At 42.3% G+C, this 27658-nt stretch overlaps 1 protein-coding gene across 2 annotated transcripts in view; it reads left to right on the top strand.

The window, feature by feature from the left end:
* Positions 1-27658, top strand: part of si:dkeyp-120h9.1 (Y+L amino acid transporter 2-like) — a 95321-nt gene that overhangs the window by 58626 nt on the left and 9037 nt on the right. For both annotated transcript variants that reach the window (XM_068001683.1, XM_068001682.1), the window contains exons 5-8: positions 13103-13226; positions 19909-20012; positions 23711-23807; positions 26954-27103. In XM_068001683.1, coding sequence (XP_067857784.1) covers positions 13103-13226; positions 19909-20012; positions 23711-23807; positions 26954-27103 — 475 coding nt within the window. The remainder of the gene's footprint in view (positions 1-13102; positions 13227-19908; positions 20013-23710; positions 23808-26953; positions 27104-27658) is intronic.

The following is a 27658-nucleotide window of genomic DNA, read 5'->3' on the forward strand; positions in this document are numbered from 1 at the left end:
CTAAGGTTGCTGTTATTAGTAAGGTCCATTAGTATTTCTCCTTAGTAGAGTGGTTTTGACTTGTGACTTAACTTGTGGTGAATCTTTGGAATTCACTACCCCAGAGGGCTGTGGATGCTGAGTCATTGAGTCTATTCAAGACTGAGACCGATAGATTTTTGGACTCCACGGGAACCAAGAGATATGGGGATCGAGTGGCAAAGTGGAGTTGAGGTTGAAGATCAGCCATGGTCTTATTGAATGGCGGAGGAGGCTCGAGGGGCCGTGTGGCCTACTCCTGCTCCTATTTCTTATGTTCTTATGAAAGAGCTATGTTTCCAAATCATGATTGTACATTTGTTCCAGTGTCAAGCCAGGCCAAAAACAGTTGAATTTCCTGTAGGTTTGACGAACAGGGAATTGATTGGCCTTGAATGCACAATAAACAGCAGATGCCGACGTAGGCAAGTCTTTTGTTGCTTCCAAATAAGGTGAAAGGCAGGAGCCATGTTCATAGTTCTGCAACTATTAGGCACAGAATCAATAGTTTATGGAGTTTTCCACCACATTATTGATTATGGTTGATTGTAACAAACACCACAACCACAATCATTGTCTCCAGTGTTTTTCTGTGATCACAAAGTCCTCTCTCAAATTAGCCAATTACATGGCTCTAGCACGAAAGCTACTGGAGAATTCATGGGATGCTGACCATATTTTTCTTTTACCTCAGATGATGGGAAATATCAGAGCACTTTCTACAGGCTGATGCACAGAACTACAAAGACACAGGCAAAATTCTGTACAGCACAATTGTCAAATGTACAGAGCACACAAATTGATCGTTTTAAACTAGTCTAGTTCTCTTAGCTTCCCTCAGCCAATTTTTAAAAGGATATGCTGTCTGGAGTTTTACATACATAAACTCTGCTCACGAAGCTCTATCCGCTCCCAACGCATGTAGTAACATAATAAATAGCAAACTGAAGAACATAGGCAAGTCCCTGAGTTATAAGGGCGCTTTCTTTTGCAGTTTGAACAAATGGTTTGGACGATATCACCTGTCATTGCATGTCAAATTAACAAAGGTGCCAAACCAAAACCATTATGTAAAATGGATCTCTATTTGCTTAGCAATTATATAGAATGTCACAGCACAGAAATAGGCCATTCCATCAGCCCAACAGGTCCATGCCATTGTTTATGCTTCTTACAAGCCTCCTCCCACCTTACTTCATCTAACCCTATCAGCATAACCTTCTATATTCCATTGTCCCTCATGTACTTAACCAACTTGCCCTTAAATGCATCCATGCTATTCGCCTCAACTATTCCTTGTGGAAGCGAGTCCCACATTCTCACCACTCTGAGTAAAGAAGTTTCTCCTGAATTCCTTATAAGATTTATTAGTGACTGTCTTATACTTATGGCCCCTAGTTTTGGACTCCCCCACAAGTGGAAACAATTTCTCTACATCTATCCTATTGAACCCCTTCAGGAGGTGAGAGTGACTGCCTTTGATATCAATGCAGCATTTGACCTCATGTGGCACCAAGGAGCCCTAGTAAAATTGAAGTCAATGGGAATCGAGGGGGAAAACTCTCCAATGGCTGGAGTCATACCTGGCACAAAGGAAGAAGGTAGTGGTTGTTGGAGGCTAATCATCTCAGCCCCAGGGCATTGCTGCAGGAGTTCGTCAGGGCAGTGTCCGAGGCCCAACCATCTTCAGCTGCTTCATCAATGACTTCCCTCCATCATAAGGTCAGAAGTGAGGATGTTCGCTGACGGCGCAGTGTTCAGTTCCATTCGCAACCCCTCAGATAATGAAGCAGTCCGTGCCCACGTGCAGCAAGACCTGGACAACATCCAGACTTGGGCTGATAAGTGGCAAATAACATTCGGACCAGACAAGTGCGAGGCAATGACCATTTCCAACAAGAGGGCATCTAACCACCTCCCCTTGACATTCAACAGCATTACCATAGCCGAATTCCCCCACCATCAACATCCTGAGGGTCACCATTGACTAGAAACTTAACTGGACCAGCCACATAAATACTGTAGCTACAAGAGCAGGTCAGAGGCTGGGTATTCTGCGGCGAGTGACTCACCTCCTGACTCCCCAAAGCCTTTCCACCATCTACAAGGCACAAGGCAGGAATGTGATGGAATACTCTCCATTTGCCTGGATGAGTGCAGCTCCAACAACACTCAAAGCTTGACACCATCCAGGATAAAGCAGCCCGCTTGATTGGCACCCCATCCACCACCCTAAACATTCACTCCCTTCACCACCGGCGCACTGTGGCTGCAGTGTGTACCACCTACAGGATGCACAGCAGCAATTCGCCAAGGCTTCTTCGACAGCACCTCCTAAACCCATGACCTCTACCACCTAGAAGGACAAGAGCAGCAGGCACATGGGAACAACACCACCTGCACGTTCCCCTCCAAGTCACACACTATCCCGACTTGGAAATATATCACCGTTCCTTCATCGTCGCTCGGTCAAAATCCTGGAACTCCTTACCTAACCACACTGGGAGAACCTTCACCACACGGACTGCAGCGGGTCACCACCACCTTCTCAAGGGCACCTAGGGATGGGCAATAAATGCTGGCCTTGCCAGTGACGTCCACATCCCATGAATGAATTTTAGACAACTTTAAAATTATTTTTTTTATATCAGTTATGAGAGTAAAGGCGTGTATGCACCCAGTAGTTAATTTACAGATGCAGGAACACCTACCCCACTAAAATTGTTGGCAAATAATTGCCAACGACATAACCTACCTGGAGGCTGATGATGGAATTGGCATTTAAAATGTTACTTTCTCTTTCAGTGATGGCATTTAACTTTATTCATTTTCAATCAAAGCTTTTAGGTGCTCTGATACAGACAGCTGAGCTGCCATTATAATTTGAAGTAATATTCTGGATTTGTGTTTGATGTACCATTTGCTATTTTATACACCTCTCTAATATCACCTCTCAGTCTTTTCCTTTAATGACTGAAAATTCCAAGGTTCTCCAATCTTTGCTCATAATTCACATCTCTGATATTAAGGACTTTGGGCGGCTCTTTTCTGAACTCCTCCAACGATTGATGGACTCCTTTGTGTCGGACCTGGACACACTACTCAAGGTGTTGTCTATATAGTTTGATTTCCTCTGACTTTTACAGTTTTGTGTAAGTAGTTCAGCATTCTGTTCTGTTGATTGCTGCTCTGCAGTGGTCGATGTGTTGACCGTTGAGTCTACTAAGAGTCCTCAATTTCATCGAACTTCATCATTCATTATTTCAGCACCCCTCGTGGAGTATGTGTGTCACCCACTTTTGTTCCCATGTGTCGTACCTGTCCATATTGAATTTCATCTGCTACTGTTTTGCTCACTTACATGTATGCCAAATTATACAAAATATTGAAAACTACTGTAAAAAGTATACAGGAGGATACCCATAGAGCAGTGATTCAGTAAAGAAAGGCTGCATGGGTTTAGAAGGGGACGGTCCTGCCGACAAACATCCTTGATTTCTTTGAGGACATTACAAATAAAGTAGCTAAGTGAACTTCCTATAACATGGTCCATTTGGGCTATTGGCATAATTTCACATGAAAGGCTTCTAATTACACTAAAGCTGCAGAACTTCAGAATAGAACATGAGTGAATCAGAGGTCAGTTTTTTTTTTAAAAGGGTTATTATGATGGGTATAATGTTAGTTTGGGTGGAAGGAGACTTAAGTCTGGCAAAGGTCAGTGCTTGAACCCCTATTCTTTTGAATTTTAAATGACCTGGCTTCCGTAACTGCATGTAGACTGCTCAAATTTACAAACAACACAAAAATAGGGAGAACAGTAGAGATCAAGGATGCAGTTGAAGATTTGCAGATGAATTTAGACCAGTTATGAAGTTAGGTAGGCAAATGAGATTCAATTCAACCAGAAGATATTGCACATTAGTTGATAAAAAGGGCAATATAAATAGACATTAAACTGAATAGAATTAGCATAGAGAAGGAACAGAATTAGCAGGGGGAGACTTGACAAGGAATAGCAACCATGTCACTTGCAATATCTAGATGATGTGGCAAAATAATTTTAGAAAATAAAGCAAATGTCATTTTAGGTTATGTAGCCAGAACAGTAGAGTCTAAATCACAGAAATTATACTATGGTTTTACAATGCAGTACTATGTTCAATTCTGGTCTCCATGTCACAAGAAAATATATATTTGATCTCCATTTCATAAAAAGGACGTGTATGGATTGGAATGGATACAGAGAAGAGAAAAAAAGATAGATCCCAAGTGTGAAGGGTTTGAGTTGAGGAAAGATTTGGGAAGTTTAAGCTCTACAGCCTGAGAAGAAAGTTGAGGCCAGACCTCACTGAGGTATAGATGAGGTAAACCCACAATATTACTTGCAAGTATTGGGACCTGAGGACATAAATTTAAATCAGTGAAAATAAACTTGAGCCAGATTTTGGGAATAACTTCTTTACTCAAAGATTGACAAAATGTTTCTTCCAACTAGGTTACTGGAGACAAATATTGGAGGCATTCAAAATGTAGTGTTTTTCTAGGATGGGAGAGTCAAGGTTGTGCTTCAGTGGGCCATATGGCCCATGCTCATCCTTTTATTGTTCTGATGTTCTGACATAGATCTGGGGTTAAACCAGGAGCATTCCTGAAATCTGTCGCTCATTTCCATGGTGAGCTGTGTCTACCAGCTGAACTAACTGTAAACCAAATATGTGTTTTAAATGTTAGCATGTAGAAGCTGTGAAGTCCTCCTGAATGACACAGCAAATAAACTCTGAAAGCACTTCTGACAGATCTCGTAGTATAATAACAGTCATAACCATTGAAGTTTACAGTACAGAAGGTGGCCATTTGGCCCATTTTGTTTGTGCTGCCTCTTTGCGAGAGCAGTTGAAAATGAACCCGAATGCCTTGCGCTCTCCTGTGTATCTTTATCTGATTCAAATGTTTATCGGCTCTTCCTGTAAATGCAATGGTTTCTGCCTCAACTACTCCCTGTGGCAAAGCTTTCCATGCTTTAATAACACTGTGTAAAGAAACTTCTAACTTCTCTCTACTTTCTTAGTAACAACTTTTAATTGATCCCTTGCCACTGACTCCCAACCAGAGAAATTGGTCTTTTCCTAGTCACCCTGCCAAAACGCATCATAATTCTGAAAACTTCCATTAAATCTCCTCTTGATCTTCTCTGTTTCATTGGAAATAGTCTCAATACCTCAAGTCTCTCTCCTCAAGGTCAACATCAAAGATGAGAAACTACATGAGATGAAGTAGCACGGGGGGAAGTGCAATATAAGAACCGTAGATCATTTCTCCACAGAGTATTTCTTCAGAGTACTTCTCTTCTAATTAAGGAGTTTTAACTTCACCTCCAGTAACTAACTGTACTGCAAACAGCAGAGGGAGTGGGAGCAAGGTGGATGATGAGATCATAAGAGAAAGCAGAAGTGGAATGAAAGCTGATGCTTGATGCAAGGACCAATCTAAATACATTTCATCCCAATAATAAAGATAAGATAGAACAGGAAATTTCAAATTTCCAGTGAACTGAGGAATCGTGCACAACCTAACATGCTTAATGGGTTTATTGGCCTTGAACAAGTTATCTAACAATCTTATTGCTCTGTAGTCAGTTATCTATTTACAACAAACTCAGTGCAGGAATTGTTAAGTAATATCACAAAATATAAAGTGTTAGATTATTTTTTGTAACATATTACATAATTTTTCAACTCAACTGTCAACAGCTTAGCTGAGTTGATAGTGCACTCACATGTGAGTCAGAACGTTGTAGGTTCAAACCCCACTTCAGGACTTGAATACATAATCTGGAATGGCACTCCAGTCTAGCACTTAAGGGAATGCTACATTGTTGGACGTGCTGCTGTTTGGATGAGATATTAAATTGACATGGGTGTTAAAGATCCCATTGCATGATTCAAAGAAGAGCAGTGGGTTGTCCTGGTGTCTGGGCTGACATTCTTCCATTGACCAACGGCAGATAGAAACGTGGCAGTATGGTATCTTAGCTATTACAGAAACATAAGAACATAAGAAATAGGAGCAGGAGTAGGCCAATCGGCCCCTCGAGCCTGCTCCGCCATTCAATAAGATCATGGCTGATCTGATCCTAACCTCAAATCTAAATTCATGTCCAATTTCCTGCCCGCTCCCCATGACCCCTAATTCCCTTCGAGGAAACTGTCGATTTCTGTTTCAAATTTATTTAATGATGTAGCTTCCACAGCTTCCTGGGGCAGCAAATTCCACAGACCTACCACCCTCTGAGTGAAGAAGTTTCTCCTCATCTCAGTTTTGAAAGAGCAGCCCCTTATTCTAATAATATGCCCCCTAGTTCTAGTTTCACCCATCCTTGGGACCATCCTTACCGCATCCACCCGATCAAGCCCCTTCACAATCTTATATGTTTCAATAAGATCGCCTCTCGTTCTTCTGAACTCCAACGAGTAGAGTCCCAATCTACTCAACCTCTCCTCATATGTCCACCCCCTCATCCCCGGGATTAACCGAGTGAACCTTTTTTGTACTGCCTCGAGAGCAAGTATGTCTTTTCTTAAGTATGGAGACCAAAACTGTATGCAGTATTCCAGGTGCGGTCTCATCAATACCTTATATAACTGCAGCAATACCTCCCTGTTTTTATATTCTATCCCCCGAGCAATAAAAGCCAACATTCCGTTGGCCTTGATCACCTGCTGCACCCGCATACTAACTTTTTGATCTTCTTGCACTAGGACCCCCAGATCCCTTTGTACTGCAGTACTTTCCAGTTTCTCGCCTTTAAGATAATAACTTGCTCTCTGATTTTTCCTGCCAAAGTGCATAACCTTAGATTTTCCAATATTGTATTGCATCTGCCAAATCTCCGCCCACTCACCCAGCCTGTCTATATCCCCCTGCAGGTTTTTTATGTCCTCCTCACTCTCCACTTTCCCTCCCATCTTTGTATCATCTGCAAACTTTGATATGTTACACTCGGTCCCCTCCTCCAAATCGTTAATATAGATTGTGAAGAGTTGGGGACCCAGCACTGACCCCTGCGGAACACCACTGGCTACAGGTTACCAGTCCGAGAATGTACCATTTATCCCAACTCTCTGCTTCCTGTTAGATAACCAATCCTCCACCCATGCCAGAATATTACCCCCAATCCAGTGATTCTTTATCTTGAGCAATAATCTTTTATGTGGCACCTTGTCGAATGCCTTCTGGAAGTCTAAATACACTACGTCCACTGGTTCCCCTTTATCCACCCTGCACGTTATGTCCTCAAAGAACTCAAGCAAATTTGTCAGACATGACTTCCCCTTCGTAAAGCCATGCTGACTTTGTCCTATTAAATTATGTTTATCCAAATGTTCCGCCACTGTCTCCTTGATAATAGATTCCAAAATTTTACCCACCACAGATGTTAGACTAACTAGTCTATAATTTCCAGCCTTCTGCCTACTACCCTTTTTAAATAAGGGTGTTACATTAGCAGTTTTCCAATCTGCCGGGACCTTTGCCGAGTCCAGTGAATTTTGGAAAATTATTACCAAAGCATCCACAATCCCTACTGCCGCTTCCCTCAAGACCCTCGGATGTAAGCCATCAGGTCCACTTATCCGCCTTGAGTCCCATTAATTTACTGAGTACCAATTCCTTAGTGATTTTAATCGTATTTAGCTCCTCCCCCCCCCCCCCCCCCATCCTGAGCCCCCTGCTTGTCCAGCGTTGGGATATTCTTAGTGTCCTCTACCGTAAAGACTGAAACAAAATATTTGTTCAGCATTTTTGCCATTTCCATGTTTCCCACCATTAATTTCCCAGTCTCATCCTCTAAGGGACCTACGTTTGCCTTAGCCACCCTTTTTCTTTTTATATAAGTATAGAAACTCTTGCTATCTGTTTTTATATTTTTTGCTAATTTATTTTCATAATCTATCTTCCCTTTCTTTATCAATCCTTTAGTTACTTTTTGCTGTCTTTTGAAGACTTCCCAATCTTCTATCCTCCCACTAAGTTTGGCTACCTTATATGTCCTTGTTTTTAGTCGGATACTGTCCTTAATTTCTTTACTTAGCCACGGATGGCTGTCATTTCTTTTACACCCTTTTTTCCTCAGTGGAATATATATTTTTTGAAAGTTGTAAAATAACTCCTTGAATGAACACCACTGCTCATGTACCGTCTTACCCTTTAATCTATTTTCCCAGTCCACTTGAATCAATTCCGCTCTCATACCATCATAGTCTCCTTTATTCAAGCTCAGTACGCTTGTTTGAGAACCAACCTTCTCACCCTCTAATTGGATATGGAATGTAACCATGTTATGGTCACTCATTCCAAGGGGATCCTTAACTAGGACATTATTAATTAATCCTGGCTCATTACACAGGACCAGGTCCAAGGTTGCTTTCCCCCTTGTAGGATCAGTTACATACTGCTCAAGAAATCCATCCCTAATACACTCAATAAACTCTTCCTCAAGGCTGCCCTGCCCAATTTGATTTGTCCAGTTAATGTGATAGTTAAAATCACCCATAATTATAGCTGTTCCCTTATTACATGCCCCGACTATTTCCTGATTAATACTTCTTCCAGCAGAGTTGCAACTATTAGGAGGCCTATATACTACACCCACTAGTGTTTTTTGCTCCTTATTTTTCCTTATCTCTACCCAAACTGTTTCATTATCCTGATCCTTTGTCCCAATATCATTTCTCTATATTACAGTGATTCCTTCCTTTACTAACATAGCCACCCCACCTCCCCTTCCTTCCTGCCTGTCCTTCCTGATTTGTTAAATAACCTGGCATATTTAATTCCCAGTCGTTGTCACCCTGCAGCCATGTTTCTGTAACGGCCACAAGATCATACCCATACGTAGTTATTTGTGCCGTTAACTAGTCCATTTTGTTATGAATGCTACGTGCATTCAGATAAAGAACTTTCAAATATGTTTTGTGACACTTAGTTCCTGCTTTTTCCTTTTTTAACACTTTACCTTTTACTCCATACCTTCTGTCCCTTCCTGACACGCTTTCCTCTGTCTCCCTGCTCAGGTTCCCAACCCCCTGCCACAGCTTTGATGCTGGGTTAATCGCCTTACGCCTTCTAGTTTTTATTTTATCCGTCGTGCCTAAAGTACACTTTCTTTCCGCTTCTCTACGCTTTTCCCTTTCACTTGTTCTTGAACAACTGTTTGTACTATTTGTATTGTAGATTTCCCCATGGTCTTCCCCTCTCTTGTTGCTCTCAATTTTATTCCCTTCTGACTCCCCACTCAGGTTCCCATCCCCCTGCCACTCTAGTTTAAACCTTCCCCAAAAGCACTAGCAAACACCCCCGCGAGGACATTGGTCCCGGTCCTGCTCGGGTGTAACCCGTCATGCTTGTACAGGTCCCACCTTCCCCAGAACCGGTCCCAATGTCCCAGGAATCTAAATCCCTCCCTCCTACACCATCCCTGCAGCCATGCATTCATCCTGTCTATTCTCCTGTTCCTATACTCACTAGCACGTGGCACCGGTAGTAATCCTGAGATCACTACCTTTGAAGTCCTGCTTTTTAATTTATCTCCTAACGCCTTAAATTCACCTTGCAGGACCTCATCCCTTTTTTTTACCTATGTCGTTGGTACCAATATGGACCACGACTACTGGCTGTTCACCCTCCCCCTCCAGAATGCCCTGCAGCCGCTCCGTGACATCCTTGACCCTAGCACCAGGGAGGCAACAAACCATCCTGGAGTCACGTTTGCGGCCGCAGAAACGCCTATCTGTTCCCCTTACAATGGAATCCCCTATCACTATAGCCCTGCCACTCTTCTTCCTCCCCTCCTGTGCAGCAGAGCCATCCGTGGTGCCCCGAACCTGGCTCTTGCTGCATTCCCCTGATAAGACATCTCCCCCAACAGTATCTAAAGCAGAATATCTGTTTGAGAGGGAGATGGCCCCAGGGGACTCCTGCTCTACCTGCCTATTCCTTTTACTCTGCCTGGGGTCACCCATTTCCTTTCTGCCTGCGTACTCTTTACCTGCGGCGTGACCACCTCACTGAACGTGCTATCCATGATAGTCTCAGCATCGCGGATGCTCCACAGTGAGTCCACCCGCAGCACCAGCTCCGAAAGACGGTTAGCCAGTAGCTGCAGCTGGACACACTTCCTGCACACATGGTCGCCAGGGACACTGGTAGTGTCCATGACTTCCCACATAGTGCAGGAGGAGCATATCACGGGTGCGAGGTCTGCTGTCATGACTTGCCCTTCGACTCTCCGACTCTCCTCCCGCTCTAGGTGTCTCCTTTTATACTGTGCTCACCTCTCGGACTCTCCTGCCTCACCTGTGACGTCGCACAGTAGTTGTCTCTTGTTGCAGGTCTGCTGCTGCTTTTTATTCCCCAATCTCAGACTTCTACTCTCAGGTCCACTGCCGCTCTGGGGAAAAAGTTAGGAAAAACATGGCTTAAAGAGGGGCAGTAATGGCAGCTCATCATTCCTAGTTACGAGGCTTTCAGACGAGATAGAGAAGGGGATTAAAAGAAGGAGAGGGGGGGTGACAACTTTGGTTAAAGAAACAATTACAGCTGTGAGGAGGGATGATATGTTAGAAGCATCATCAAGTGAGGCCACATGGGTTGAGCGAAGGAACAAAAAAGGGGCGTCACTACTGGAAGTGTACTATAGACCCCCAAATGGTCAGAGGGAGACAGAAGAACAAATATGTAGGCAAATTTCTGAGAAGTGCAAAAACAGTAGGGCAGTAATAGAATGGGATGTTAACTAACCAATATTAACTGGGACTCAGTGTGAAGGGTATAGAGGGTGCAAAATTCTTTAATTACATTCAGGAGAACTTTTTTAGCTGTACATAACAAGCCCAAAAAGAGAGGGGGCAGTTCTGGATTTAGTTTTAGGAAATGAGTCTGGGCAGGTGGAAGGGGTATCAGTGGGAGAGCATTTTGGTGGTAGTGATCATAATTCAGTTAGTTTTAGCATATTTATGGAAAAGGACAAAGATAGAACAGGAATAAAAGCTCTCAATTGGGGAAAGGCCAATTTTACTAAGCTTAAGAAGTGATTTAGCAAAAGTGGACTGGAAATGGCTACTTGAAGGTAAATCAATGTCAGAGCAGTGGGAAGCATTCAAGGGGAAGATTCAAGGGGTTCAGAGTAAACATGTTCCCACAAAGAAAAAGGGTGGGGTTGCCAAATCTCGAGCCCCCTGGATGCCAAGGAGCGTACAGGGTAAGATAAGGCAGAAAAGGAAAGCTTAAGTCAGACCACCTAGAACTCAATGCTACAGAAAGCTTAGAGGAGTATAAAAAGTGCAGGGGTGAAATTAAAAAGGAAATCAGGAAAGTAAAGAGAGGGCATGAAAAAATATTGGCAAACTATTGGAATCAATTCTGAGGGACAGGATAAACCATCACTTAGAAAGGCACAGAGTAATCAAGGACAGTCAGCATGGATTTGTTAAAGGACGGTCGTGTCTGACTAATTGGATTGAATTTTTTGAGGAAGTAACAAGGAGGGCCGATGAAGATAGTGCATTTGATGTAGTCTACATGGATTTTAGCAAGGCTTTTGACAAGGCCCCACATGGCAGACTGGTCAAAAAGTACAAGCCCATAGGGGAGAGTGGCAAGTTGGATCCAAAATTGGCTGTGGCAGGAAGCAAAGGGTAATGGTTGACGTGTGTTTTTGTGACTGGAAAGCTGTTTCCAATGGGGTTCCACAGGACTCAGAACTAGATCCCTTGCTTTTTATGATATATATATTAATGATTTGGACTTAAATGTAGGAGGCATGATTAAAAAGTTTGCAGATGATACAAAAGTTGGTTGTGTGGTTGATAGTGAAGAGGAAAGCTGTAGATTGCAGGAAGATATCAATGGACTGGTCAGGTGGGCAGAAAAGTGGCAAATGGAATTCCATCTGGAGAACTGAGGTAATGCATTTGGGGAGGGCAAACAAGGCAAGGGAGTACACAATACATGGGAGGATACTGAAAGGTGTAGAGGAAGTGAGGAACCTTGGAGTGCATGTTCACAGATCCCTGAAGGTAGCAGGACAGGTAGATAAGGTGGTTAAGAAGGCATATGGGATACATTCCTTTATTAGCCGAGGCATAGAATATAAGAGCAGGGAGGTCATGCTGGAACTGTATAAAACACTGGTTAGGCCACAGCTTGAGTACTGTGTACAGTTCTGGTAACCACATTACAGGAAAGATGTAATTGCAGTAGCGAGGGTACAGAGGAGATTTATGAGGATGTTGCCAGGACTGGAGAATTTTAGCTATGAGGAAAGATTGGATAGGCTGGGGTTGTTTTTTTGGAACAGAAGATGCTGAGGGGAGATTTAATTGAGGTATGTAAAATTATGAGGGACCTCGATAGAGTGGATAGGAAGGACCTATTTTCCTTAGCAGAGAGGTCAATAACCAGGGGGCATAGATTTAAAGTGATTGGTGGAAGGATTAGAGGGGAGCTGAGGAAAATGTTTTCACCCAGAGGATGGTGGAGGTCTGGAATTCACTGCCTGAAAGGGTGGTAGAGGCAGAAACCCTAACTCATTTAAAAAGTACTTGGATGTGCACCTGAAGTGTCGTAACCTACAGGGCTATGGACCAAGTGCTGGAAAGTGGGATTAGGCTGGGTGGCTCATCTTCAGCCGGCGCAGACATGATGGGCCGAATGGCGGCCTCCAGTGCTGTAAATTTTCTATGATTCTATGATCACCAAATGCAGATTCATTAGTCATTGATCTGATTGTGGGATTTTGCTGTATGCAAAATGATGGCCACATTTGCTTATATAACTGTGTTGCTGCACTTCAGACTAATTCATTATGTGAAGCCCTTTTGTAACTGAGACGTGACTAGGTGCTATATAAATGCGAGTCCTTCCTTCCTTGCAGCGTTCGCATATCTGCATTCACTTTAGGCAGGGTTATGTTATAGCTGTTTTCAGCTGTCATAAAGGGGATAGAATTAAGATGAAACATTTACTGTTCTCTTGGTCTGCTTTTGTGGTGCTGTGATTAATGACTTTGTTTGCTTTGTGACAGAAACCTGCCCTTGGCTATTGCTATTTCTATGCCTCTTGTAACGGTTATCTACATCCTGACAAACGTGGCTTATTACGCTGTCCTGGATATTCCTACCATCCTCCACAGTGATGCTGTGGCTGTGGTAAGTCTTTGTACAGAGTGGTTGAAATACAATGAAATGTGCTTTTAACAAACATCTTTGGGACTCACTTTAGGTACTGTTATATAGTTAAGTGTTTTTTTAATCTGTGGGTTCCTTAAAGAGGGATGTATGTTTAGTGGAGTAGTTTTTTTGTTCCATTTTAAAGAAATGTCAAATACTTACGAAAATTAGATTTGGCCTTTTTTAAAACAAATGTCAAAATTTGTCTGCATGTAGACACTCGAGTGAAGTCTCCCTCCCTGCTAGGCATTGCCAACACTGGGGATCCTTGTATTTTTTTTATTTTTTTTATTCGTTCACGGGATGTGGGCGTCGCTGGCAAGGCCGGCATTTATTGCCCATCCCTAATTGCCCTCGAGAAGGTGGTGGTGAGCCGCCTTCTTGAACCGCTGCAGTCCGTGTGGTGACGGTTCTCCCACAGTGCTGTTAGGAAGGGAGTTCCAGGATTTTGACCCAGCGACAATGAAGGAACGGCGATATATTTCCAAGTCAGGATGGTGTGTGACTTGGAGGGGAACGTGCAGGTGGTGTTGTTCCCATGCGCCTGCTGCCCTTGTCCTTCTAGGTGGTAGAGGTCGCGGGTTTGGGAGGTGCTGTCGAAGAAGCCTTGGCGAGTTGCTGCAGTGCATCCTGTGGATGGTGCACACTGCAGCCACAGTGCGCCGGTGGTGAAGGGAGTGAATGTTTAGGGTGGTGGATGGGGTGCCAATCAAGCGGGCTGCTTTATCTTGGATGGTGTCGAGCTTCTTGAGTGTTGTTGGAGCTGCACTCATCCAGGCAAGTGGAGAGTATTCCATCACACTCCTGACTTGTGCCTTGTAGATGGTGGAAAGGCTTTGGGGAGTCAGGAGGTGAGTCACTCGCCGCAGAATACCCAGCCTCTGACCTGCTCTTGTAGCCACAGTATTTATATGGCTGGTCCAGTTAAGTTTCTGGTCAATGGTGACCCCCAGGATGTTGATGGTGGGGGATTCGGCGATGGTAATGCCGTTGAATGTCAAGGGGAGGTGGTTAGACTCTCTCTTGTTGGAGATGGTCATTGCCTGGCACTTATCTGGCGCGAATGTTACTTGCCACTTATGAGCCCAAGCCTGGATGTTGTCCAGGTCTTGCTGCATGCAGGCTCGGACTGCTTCATTATCTGAGGGGTTGCGAATGGAACTGAACACTGTGCAGTCATCAGCGAACATCCCCATTTCTGACCACATGATGGAGGGAAGGTCATTGATGAAGCAGCTGAAGATGGTTGGGCCTAGGACACTGCCCTGAGGAACTCCTGCAGCAATGCCCTGGGGCTGAGATGATTGGCCTCCAACAACCACTACCATCTTCCTTTGTGCTAGGTATGACTCCAGCCACTGGAGAGTTTTCCCCCTGATTCCCATTGACTTCAATTTTACTAGGGCTCCTTGGTGCCACACTCGGTCAAATGCTGCTTTGATGTCAAGGGCAGTCACTCTCACCTCCATTACAAATGGTGGAGGGGGCTACATCTTGTCTGAGAGCAATTCTGGAAACCAAGCTATAGCTTGGGAAATCTGCATCTCCAGCCAGCAGTGCAGTTTTTTGAGATCGACCCTAAATAGTTTAAAGTTACAGCCCCCATTACCTGCAACATATTGGCCTTCAGACGCTCCTATTGATATCAGTGAACAGCTTAGCAGGGGGGACAGACTTGACCCAAGCAACAAGATTACAGTTTTTCACCTTGTATTGAAGAAGAACATAGATGTTGGAAGCAGAGTCCAGAGGGGGATGGGGGCACTGCACTAATTACAGATTTGTTATCCATACTGTATCATTTTGGAGGACCCCAATACTGTATGACATTATGACAATTGCAGCTCTATACTTTCAGCTGTTCATCACTATCTTTATTTCCTTTCACCTACTATACAATGGAAAAGTAAAACAAACATTTTTTAAATGAGCTACACAATGTCAATATCTTAAAAATCTTGCATATGGCATGCAGTTCCTCATACACATTAACCTTATTTGCTGTCATGTCTTTATAATGAAAAACACATACATTAAAATGCCTCAGCGGAAAAGCCCTCTAAAAAGCCTGATGTTTTATAATGGGAAAAATCCTATCTAAATATGTTAACATTTCACCATCACAGTTTGTTGATGAACTAAACCAATAACTCAAAATGCTTCATTAAAAATTTTCATGTCTTTTTTTTCCCCCTCAGTAACTAAAACTTCTGAAATGCAAGATAAGATTTTACAAAGCAATTTCAAAAATAACATTCACAACAACATGGCTAAATATATCAACTGAATTTTATTGTGTGTCTTTTAATATCTTCACTAAAGTTTTTGCTTGAAGGCTTTGTTCCTATCTAGAAGATTGGGCTTGAACATAATGGCCCAGAATTTACTGGAAAATAACAGCGAGTTTACTGCACTAGCTGTTATTAGTGTGTAAATAACCCAGCCACTTGTGGCAAGGAAGAGATGTGACGTGAATTGTGAATCACCACAAATTGCGGGACGATTTGCACCGCTCCACCATTAGCCCCCACGAAAATGAAAGCTCACAGTCATCCTCCCCATGACTTTCAAGAAATTGTTGTATTTGTGCTGTTAAAATGAATTAAACTCGCTGTAGAAAATTAGGGTTGGTACTTAACGACATAAGGACCCTTTTAATAACGAGATTTATGTTCCTGCAATGCCACTCAACCTCGGAGGCCCAGAAAAGGAACAATTGAAGCTGGAGTCTCATTCCTGCAGGTAGTAAATTATTCCTAGAGCTTTTCAAAATTTTACATTTTATATTTTTAAATGTTTTTCTTGCTTTTCCTTTCTGCCTCTTCTTTCTCTTATTCCAATCTTTCTTTCCCTCTCTATTTCTCTAATTCACTGTATTACCTTCTTCGTCATTTCTTTGTTCCTTTCTCTATCCTTTAAGTCTCATTGGTTAAGGAGACTGTTGGTCCCGCTATTCACCAAGGTCCCAGATGCCCATTGATCTTGCCACACAGTTATCAGCTCGCACTTCCAGCAATTTTCGCACAAAAATTTTTCGAGCTGAAGGCTGAAGAAAAAAATCTAACAAACTGGGCACGCTGCGAGACACCCCGCTCCAGCAAATGCTGGGTTGATATTTTTGCTCAGAATTGTAATTGTTAGCTGAAGGTAGGCCCTACAGTCTGAGGATCGGCAGTGTACACAATATCCCAGGATGTATCAGTCAAATAATGGAATGCTTCTCTCTCAGTCGCTAATGGAATCGTATTTGGTTGTTTTTCCAAATTATTTGATTAAACTTAATCAAATTACAAAAGCATTAGTCAGTTAAAATTTCTATTGAGTGTTTTTAAAATAGGCTGGCCGTGTTTGAGAGAGAAAAATAATAAGACTCTGCTGATTACCATCTGTTGTAGCTTTAATTGGTGTTTGAAAAATAAATGCTAAATTTCAGAAGGCATATTAAATAGAGAGAAAGAAATACTGAGTATCTTCCCTCTTCCTAATCTGAGTTTTCTGGGGGGGAAAAACAAATCAATTGAATTTTGAAAGCGAACAGAAAGCCTCTAATTATCATCTTTATTTGGTTCATAGTTTAAAAAATCTCAAAATTGTAGTTACTGACACCTGAAAGACACTGCAGGATGCTTCCAAAATCAAATTACAAAATACCAAATTTAATGTTTGCTCAGATCTCTTACAAAGTTACAGAGCAGTGCTGCCGCAGCTAGGATGCTGTCTTTCCCCCACCCCCAGTGCTATCAAAACGCAGGACCACCTCGGTACAACTGATACATTTTGCATGCCATCTTGCTGTGTATTCTCAGCTCTAAAACTGCTAAGGGATAAAAAAAAATTAAACACACAGGTAAAGGAGCATCTAATCACGGACAGAATTGTGGCATTCATTCCAAGGCACCAGTAAAAATCTCAGAACACCAGCTAATAAAAATTGAATTCTTATTCAGTCACTATAAATCATTGGTCCTAATATCCTCTATATGATATGAATACTCCAAACTCTGTATCCTCTGACTGTGTTAATTTTTTACAATATAAGGCCTACCTACAAGTTCATGTAAAATATGGAATTTTGTTAAGAATTGAAACTGGACAGGTCCTAGAATCCACGACAGCCTGTACAGTCTCCTAAGAGTGAAAAAAGTATAGCCAAACAGAGATAAATTCAGACAGGTAAAAAATAGTGACAGGAATGCCATAATACCATGAAAATGAGTGAGAAATACTGAGGAAGGGAGAAAAGGAACAAAATCAGAATGCTAAATACTGAATGAGAAACAAAAATATTGAGGAATAAGTACAAATGATATAGAGAGAAATTTCAATTTTATATTAAGAAGAGATGGCAGCAGGAGGAGGAGAAATAAATGTGAAGGAAGAGCAAGGGAAATTAAACTTATATTGAGGAACACAAATGAAGGGGCGGTAAGACTTTTTTGTGGGCTGTGGAGTGCCAGTATCCATGGTTCATTAGGTGCTGTAGTCTTAGCCTGCCTGGGTATGCCCTGGCCCAAAAGCACTTTTGAGAACTGCTAATGTAACCAGCAACATTCTCTAAATGTACATGTAAAGATGTATCTGATTTGATCTTTTTCTCTAGACAGTAGAGATTATGCTTGCTTTTCTTTCCATCTTCTCTAACGTTGCTCCTGAGGTGAAGTCTGCCCAGTGCTTTACAACGCCTTTTCTGACCGTATAATCCTCTCCTTTTCTGACTATATAATCCCAACATTCTGTTTGCTTTTTTAATTGCTTCTACTTATTGTCTTGACATCGAAAGTGATGAGACTGCAGTCGGGTCGCTCCCAGCATTAATTTTATTCTCTTCATTGTCTCTCTACATTCCTCTTTTTTTTTGTCTTTTACACATTGCTTTACAGCAGCCAGTATTAAATTTCGCTTATCATTTGAAGGCTAATTTATGGTATTCATTTCCAGGTCATTTATGTGGATAATAAACACTGTGCAGTTCTCCACTCAACACCTTCTGACACTACAGCTCCCATGAGTACAATTTGTTCACTTTTTTTTCATGCAGCCCCATATTCTGCACTGGATTCCTATAGTTTTTAGTTAGTTAGTAGTCCCTCATGTGAGATCTTGTTGAAGGCTTTCTGAAAACACCAGTAAATCATATGCGGAATTTAATTATCTGCTTTACTTGTGACGTTCTCAAAGAAGTTGAGGAGAATTGTCTGGCAGGATCTTTCCCTTCTACATGTATGCTGGCTGCTTTTTTAAAATTAAGCTATTGTGTGGATATTGCTGCAGCCTACTCATTAGAACTAGGGTGCGGATATGACTAGTACTGCTTCAACTAAATAATAACCTGTCAAAGTGGAAAGAACAGATGATACTAGTCAGACCAGACTCTTGCAGTAATGCATGTACTGCTGGCCCCTGACGTCACTACAATGGGTGTAGATTCTTGGCTGCTGTCGGATCACTTTTGCCATTATTAATAGTTCAAAATGGAGCCATTACATTTTTAGCTCTTCACACATCAATAATATTTCATGAGTTACGATAATTTTGCTAGAAATGAGTTGATCGAATGATCATAAGGAAGACTTTATTTCTGTGTATCTTTTCTGTGGCTCTTTTATGATGCTTAACACTTAATAATAGAAAATTCTCCCTTTATTTTAAAAAAAAAAGTACTTCAACCCTCATCAGTGCCGTGCACACAGCAGGAAGTATAGGACACTATTAATTGCAGTAATACACTTGTTTTTTTTTGTGTGGATTGGGAACTTATTGAGTGAAAGTGCATTAAATTGAGAACCAAATGGTAGGTAGTAGCAGTAAAAGACATAGGCACAGCAGCATGAACTATCTTCTATTGGATATCTTACAGTATACACTGAATCATGTTGAGCTTCATCCATGTTCCCATGTTAACGTACATATACCTAGACCTGGGATGTCATTGCCCCTTTAAAGTCTCATGGGCTTTCTTCTTCTAGGCAAGAACCTGTTGCTATAGGTGCTATGTGGGGTAATCTTTAAGTAGGAGTACTTGTAGATCTTCCTGACCACCTCCACATGACTTTGGGTTCAAGGTGACAGGTATAATTTAGTTTTAGTGCGCAGAAGGTTTCCCAATTTTTAAAAAATGGCACAAAGCCAGTGTACTGTTTATGACCTGTTGATGCATTGCAGGGGTGCAGCTGACCCAGCTGGCCTGCAACAGTTTGAGATGGGAGGGGGGTGTATCCTACATCCCTTTTTTGTTCCACACTCCACGTGCTGTGAAGGATGGCACAGTCTGTTGAGTGGTAAGAGTCTGAGAGAAGGATTGACACTGAGACTGAGGGTTTGGTCCTAATATCTAGTAATCCTTGGTTTGTGTGACCCAAAATCCAATCGTTGCAGTTTTAGAAGTGTTTTTTTTTTCCCCCTTACTAAGGGCTAGGAAAGTTTATTATAGTTGTATTACTTACTAAAAGATATTCAGCTATTTGTTTTTATTCCTGCATGGGCCAGTTCTATAGAATGTTTTTATTCTAGAACTAAACATCAATCTAATGGGTAAAAGTCACCAAAGGAGGTGTTAAGATAGTCACTTCAATGAATGCCAATGATTTGTGTCTCTTAAGCACTTGCAACTTTTGCAAACAGAAGGTGAAATTCAGAATTATCGATGGCAATATTTCTTCAGACTTTTGCAGATCAAGTTCTGGGTTATGTGAAGTGGCTCATCCCATTATCGGTGGCAATATCGTGTTACGGTGGACTTAATTCATCGATCATTGCAGCCTCCAGGTAATTCTGAAGTTAATGAAATGTCCTCATAGAATTTAAGTTTGAGGGTGGTGGGAGGGAGTGCGGGAGGAGTGCAAGTTGCACAAGTTGAGAGACAAGAGGTAATTCTTTTCTATTGTAGAGAAGAAACACTATTTTTAAAAAAAAGATTGGCTGGTCAATGAGTTGGACACTCAAAACCAAACTTTTTTTTACTCTAGGGGATGTGAGTGACACGAGCAAGGCAGCATTTATTACCCATCGCTAGTTGCTGTGAGCTGGTGGTGGTGGGTCACTGCTTTCAAATAGCGACTGTTTTTACAACCGAATGCTAGGCCATTTCAGAGCACATTGAGTTAACCCTGTTTCAAATGGAAGTCTCCTGTGGTGGTCGAAGGGTCCTATGTGAAATGAGTTGGCAGTCTCAATCCAGTTTCCACAAACAAGTCATTTATTTAAAAAAAGACACAAATGTCCGTGGTAAATTATGAAGTGTTGTGATCAAGGATTTAAGATGACTCTTTCTCTCCTCTTTTTCTCTTTCCCCCGCCCCCCCCCCCCCCCCCCCCCCCACAAATTGGAAAATGTTTACATCAAAAAGTAGATGTACTTTGATTGGAGACCCTCAGTTACTGGATTTGCCTAATGTTTCCTGGAACAGTGAAGGTAAATGTAACGTAAAGCTCTTCCCCAGTAATGTACCTTAGGCCCATACTCGGTCGAGCACCTGTCCATTAGACCAGTGAAACTTTTTCCACTTCCAACATTAGCCATCCCAGTGGCCTCTCTGACCAAGATAACCAATTTGTACCAAATTATTAGCAATCTTGAGCATAGACTCTTCCTCCCCACCAACCCCTATAGCAACTAGATCAAGAACTCTTGCAGCCAACTGAGAGCAAAGGCTTTCATCCCATGGGCCTGGGCTGGATTTGAACTTGGGCCCTGAAGTGAAAGGCCATTGCTGTAGCTCATTGTGCCACACCTTCTTCCCTAATTGTTAATATTTCTAACATTATGAAAAGTTAAACTCCTGTATGTTAATCTAGTTTAGAGCCCCAGACCAGCTGTGTGTCTGCAATGTATCTTGGAAACGTCTGAATTACAGGTTTGCACCACAACAATCAGGAGATTGATTCTGTTTAATCAGTGTTATAGATGCATGGGTTTCTCAAAAACAAAGCAGGATCAGTTAAGGAGCTGAAGTCCGAGTGGTGATTGTTCTCAATCTGCTGCTGGTTTGATCAAATGAGCTGCGCTTCCCAGTGATGTGAAAGGAACAGGAAATTAACACTAAAAAATTACCTGGATAAACTCTCTCTGTTGGCTGGTTTTATTATTAAATATATTTTATGATGCTAGAATTAAGTCAGGTATTTTATCCAGGCAATGTATTTGTGTTTTTGAAGTATTTACCTGACTGCTATATTACTTAAACTTTTAAATATGCATTTCACATGAGTATTTCTGGCACATTTATACTGTAAGTTACATCCTTAGTGCAACTAGCAGTGTCAGTCTTTGGGACTGAAGTGCATCTTAATTCCAAGAAAACATTCCATTTTCCATCTCTCACTTGATCTGAAGATCTCAGTAAGATAATGACCCGTGTGATGTGGGACAGTTGTTAGTGATTCAGGACCTGTGCAGTGCCAATGCATGTCATGTATAGGGTCAACTGAATTCAGACCAGATGGTCCCAAATCACCCTTGGCAGTAACTGCACTATCGACCAACAGGTGGAGTGTGGCACATTGTAGGTTGCTGGGTTGCTCAGTTGGGCAGTGTTGAAGTGAGGAGTGTTTTTGGGGTGTTGGGGTTAAAACTGTGGGCTGCATCATGGGTGTATACGGGGAAACTTTCTGTACTGGTGTGGAGCAAAGTGTGGGACTTGAGAAGTAAATATAACAACAACGACGTGCGTTTATATGGCACCTTTAATGTAGAAAAACTTTCCAAGCTGCTTCACAGAAGTGTAATCAGACAAGAATGGACACTCAAAGGAGATATTAGGAGGGGTGACTAAAAGTTTGGTCAAAGAGGTGGGTTTTAAAGAGGGTCTTAAAGGAAGAGAGAGAGGTGGAGAGGTTTAGTGATGGAATTTCAGAGCCTAAGGCTTACACGGCTGAAGGTACAGCCGCCAATGTGTGGTAAAGGCAATAGGGGATGTACAAGAGGCCAAAGTTGGAGCAATGCAGAGGTCTTGGAGGGTTGTTAGGGCTGGAGGAGATAAGATGAGATGAGGCCAAGAAGGGATTTAAACATGAGGATGAAAATTTTAAATTTGAATTGTTAGGGGACCGGGGGTTTTTGAGGGTTAGTGAGTGTTGGAGGAGGATGGTAGCCATGCTCTCGATTCTGCTCCCAGTGCCAATCCCCCATCGGCTCAAGTGGCCAGACTCAATATTACATCCTGTGGCGGTCTGTGAGAGCAGTCCTTGAGCAGGTCACCAGCCCTCGGCGTATGGCAACAGGAAAAAGGGGGAAGGCACTATATTTTATTTTGTGATGGGTTAATGGGAACAGGAGCTGAAAAAGAAATGTGAATCCTGATTTGTGCAGACAGTAATGTAACTGGAATTGGATCTTGCAAATATCAAACCTTCATTGAACACTTTGCATTTCAGCACAGACTACAGATTGATATCAATCTGCAGAAATAAAAAGAACAACCTGCAAATGCTAGAAACCTGAAACCAAAGCCCAAAATGTAGGAAAGATCTAACAAAGCATCATGCCTGAAATATTAACCTGCCTTTTCTCTTTACAGATGCTGATGGACCCGTTGTGCATTTGCAGTGTTTCTTGTTTTTGTTTTGCAATCTGTGGTTGTGGTTTGAATGTTACATTTGAATATTAATTGCTTTTTAATTAAGATGGTGGCAGGGGGAGAAATCAGTTGTAACAAAGCACTGTTAATTTTTACAAGTTTGTGACCCTAAAAGAAAATGGATCTGGAGAAGAATTGAGCTTAATTTGTTTGATTAACCATGTAGGGTGTCAGCTGTGGCTCAGTGGGTAGCACTCTCGCCTCTGAGTCAGAAGGTTGTGGGTTCAGGCCCCGCTCCAGAGACTTGAGCACAAAATATAGGCTGACACTCCAGTGTAGTACTGAGGGAGTGCTGCACTGTCGGAGGTGCTGTCTTTTGGATCAGATGTTAAACCAAGGCTCTGTCTGCCGCTCTCAGTTGGATGGAGAAGATCCCAAAGCACTTGACAAAGAAGTGAAGGGGATTTCTCCCTGGTGCCCTGACCAACATTAACCCCTCAACCAATGCTACCAAAAATAGATTACTTGATCATTTATCTCATTGCTGTTTGTGGGACCTTGCTGTGTCCAAATTGGTTGCTGCGTTTCCCTACACTGCAACAGTGACTACAATTCCAAAAAAATACTTCATTGGCTATAATGTGGTTTTGAATGTCTTGAGGGTGTGAAAGGTGCTATATAAATGCAAGTTCTTACTTTCCTTGAAGATCTCAGCTGCAAAATAATTGATTTAAACCTTCTGTATTTCACTTGGCATTACAGGTGCACAGTAAAACTGGCTTGTGATAGGAAGTACAGTACTATATTCAAAACACTGTGTCCTCTTGCTGAACTACATTGTGCTGCATGTGGTCTCATTGTGCTGCATGTTAAGTAGGTCATTAAATTGTGGTAAAGCTTGTGTTGGTGGTGTGACAGCGCTCCTTAAGTCCAAATTGTTGTATTGCAGGCTTTTCTTCGTTGCTTCGCGTGAGGGCCACCTCCCAAGTGTTCTGTGCATGATCCATGTTTTTAGATACACCCCAATCCCAGCCCTGTGCTTTAATGTAAGTACAATTCAGAAAGTGATATTTTTAATGCTTTATTAATATTTATAAATGTCAGTAGAACTTGTTTGAAGCTGTCTAACTGTTGAGTGCAGTAATGGTGATAGAGATGAAGGACAGAAGGAAACCATGAGCTTTTGTCCTGTGCAGTCGCACTACCTGGTTCAGATAGACACATGCAGAGGAATGGAAACAGCTGGCCCACTGCCCTCTAGTAATTTGATGTAATGGACCTTACAGTGAAAATGTTAGGGTTTTTAAAAAATGCTACAATTTTGATAACATTATGACCAAGTCTCATGAAAACATTCTTCTTTCTTTCTGTTCCTTCTGCTCCCCACCCCCACCCCAGCCATCCCAAGTGACATTCTAATGCTCTGCCTTATGGCTTGCATGCACCATTTCTGTGGACTTGGGGAGGAGCAAAAGAAAACTGCAGAGACCCATGATGCTAGCATCCGTTTAGTTTGTACTTCTTTCCTGGGGCATCCCTGGTGTAGCCAGGAAGGTCCCACCTGACATGGGCACAAGCATTGGAATAGAATATGAATGAGGCGGGAGTGCAGTCGTAATCTCTCCCACGTCATTTTGCTATCTGGCTGCTGCTTCTGATATCAAGCCCAGATTTGCCCTGCGCACAGCTTCCAGCCTCTGCTTTTGAGCGCGCGCTGATTCCCAGGCGGTCATTCCATCTGGCACTTTCCCATTTATATTTAAAATAGCTGAGCCAGGGAATAAGGCCTGATTTAGCCAAGGTTAAGTCAAGTGTTTGTGAAAAACGCATGCCTGACTTGCACTGGGATGGGGCGGGGATCGGGGCCTCCTTCTTTAGTAATCTTATTTCCTTTTCATTATATATTGTAAAAATAATACCTTCAAAGTCAGAAGTACTTGGAGGGGATGGCTGTTCAGTATTAAGTGGATTTGAAAGCTTTAAATAAGTTAAAGTTTCATGTTTGTAAAGTTCATGCATTTTATTTAGATTGGGTCTGTAAGATTGGTGGCAGTCAGACCACAATGGTGGTGGCCTCACTCCACACATGTTTGTGATTTTTTTTTTTCTTTGCATTTTCTCCCAACCCTTTATCTAGATAGGGCAATATGATGTGCTCCGGACCTGTCAGTACCACTCTCTGACCAGCCGTAGGAGAGTGTGTAGGAGCCGTCCTTGATAAATTGCCTTCTGACAGATCCTCCTTCCCTCTGGGATGGACTTAAGTCTCTGCTCAGCACCTCTCCCTGACCCTATTGTTGCGATAGGAGACTCACCAGGAGAAGGATTGCAGACGCGCGCACTCTATTGGTGTGGATTTCGCACATTCCTGTGTGGGGATACCCGCAAACATTCAGGGACTCTTGGAGACCCTTTGCAAAATTGACACACTCCTAGGCACCCCTGCAAATACTGGCACACTTCCAGTGACCTGTTGTTTTAACATCCAAAAGATGATGCCAGTTATTCAAAGGTAATCTGTGCTCTCATTGTAGATTTTCATTAGTATACAGCAACAGAAGTTAAGTGCTAACAAGCCAACAAATGCAGAGTAGTAAACAAATCTGATAACCTGCAGGCCTTCTGAGTTCCCACCCCATTTTGTAAACATGTGCTGTATTGCTCTGCAATACACTACACCATCAGAGGGTAGTGCTTATGTAATGTGATATAAAATTATTGAAAATATTTACCTATTTAAAGGAAAGAAATGAATTGTTATAAGAACATAAGAAATAGGAGCAGGAGTGGGCCATCCGGCCCCTCGAGCCTGCTCCACCATTCAACAAGATCATGGCTGATCTTCTACCTCAACGCCATTTTCCTGCACTATCCCCATATCCCTTGATGCCTTTAATATCTAGAAATCTATCGATCTCTGTTTTGAATGTACTCAATGACTGAGCCTCCACAGCCTTCTGGGGTAGAGAATTCTAAAGATTCACCACCCTTTGAGTGAAGAAATTTCTCCTCATCTCAGTCCTAAATGGCCTACCCCTGATTCTGAGGCTGTGACCCCTGGTTCCAGACTCCCCAGCCAGGGGAAACATCTTCCCTGCATCTACCCTGTCGAGCCCTGTAAGAATTTTGTATGTTTCAATGAGATCACGTCTCATTCTTCTAAACTCTAGAGAATACAGGCCTAGTCTACTCAATCTCTCCTCATACAATAATCCCGCCATCCCAGGAATCAATCTGTTGAACCTCCGTTGTACTCCCTCTATGGCAAGTATATCCTTTCTTAGGAAAGGAGACCAAAATTGTACACAATACTCCAGGTGCGGTCTCACCAATGCCCTATATAATTGCAGTAATTCATCTTTACTCCTGTGCTCAAATCCTCTTGTAATAAAGGCCAACATACCATTTGCCTTCTTAATTGCTTGCTGCACCTGCATGTCAGCTTTTCAGTGATTCATGTACAAGGACACCCAGGTCACTTTGAACATCAACATTTCCCAATCTCTCACCATTTAAAAAATACTCTGCATTTCTGTTTTTCCTACCAAAGTGGATAACTTCACATTTTTCCACATTATATTCCATCTGCCATGTTCTTGCCCACTCACTTAGCCTGTCTATATTCCCTTGAAGCCTCTGGATCCTCCTCACAACTCATATTCCCACCTAGTTTTGTGTCATCAGCAAACTTGGAAATATTACATTTGGTCCCCTCATCCAAATTATTGATATAGATTGTGAATAGCTGGGGCCCAAGCACCGATCCCTGCGGTACCCCACTTGTCACAGTCTGCCAACCTGAAAAAGACCCGTTTATTCCTACTCTCTGTGTTCTGTCTGTTAACCAATTCTCAATCCATGCCAGTATATTACCCCCAATTCCATGTGCTCTAACTTTGTTCACCAACCTCCTGTGTGGGACCTTATCGAAAGCCTTCTGAAAATCCAAATACACCACATCCACTGGTTCCCCCTTATCTATTCTACTGGTTACATCCTCAAAGAACTCCAATAGGTTTGTCAAACATGATTTCCCTTTCATAAATCCATGTTGACGCTGACAAATCTATTATTATTTTTTAAGTGTCCTGTTATCACATCCTTCATAATTGATTCTAACTGATATGGTCTCTACTCCCTGCTTGTCCTTTTTATATTGACTATCATGGCTTTGTTTTTTTTTGTTGTTCAGGGAGGGATGGCTTTAATCTATCTCTGCGTAGAAGATATTTACAAACTCATTAATTACTTCAGTTTTAACTACTGGCTCTTCATTGGCCTGTCTGTTGCCAGCCAGATTTATCTGAGATGGAAATTCCCAAATCTGCCAAGACCTGTAAAGGTAAGAACATTAGCTAAAATGGCACTCACTAATGAAAATCTTTTATTGTTTAGGACACTTGGCCATTGAATCCACAATTTTATTTTTAAATTGAATTCCATTTCTCCATCTGTGTGAAAAGCTTTGTGCAGGAGAGTGGTAGAGAGCTGTTTCCAGGTGCTACCAATGTTACATCATAACTTTCCAGGCAAAGGTCTATTTCCAGTTACTACCAATGTTGCATCGTTACTAAGTAGGTGAAGGTCTGTTGCCAGGTACTACCAATGTTACAATGTAACGACAGGGAGAAGGTCTGTTTGCAGGTATGTTCAATGGCACTTGTCTGTCACATCCAGGCAAGTGGAGAGTATTTCATGCTTCACCACATGGCTATCCAATTTTAACATGTAGATCTGTGTTGTAGCTTCACTGGGTTGGCACCTCTTTTTCAGGTATGCCTGGTGGTGTTCTCGGCATGTTATTTTACACTCCTCATTGAGCCGGGTTTGGTCATCTGGCTTGATGGTGGAGTGAGGGATATGCCGGGCCATGAGGATACAAATTGTGGTGGTATAC

Source organism: Heptranchias perlo, chromosome 2 (genome assembly GCF_035084215.1).
Source record: "Heptranchias perlo isolate sHepPer1 chromosome 2, sHepPer1.hap1, whole genome shotgun sequence".
NCBI lineage: Eukaryota > Metazoa > Chordata > Chondrichthyes > Hexanchiformes > Hexanchidae > Heptranchias > Heptranchias perlo.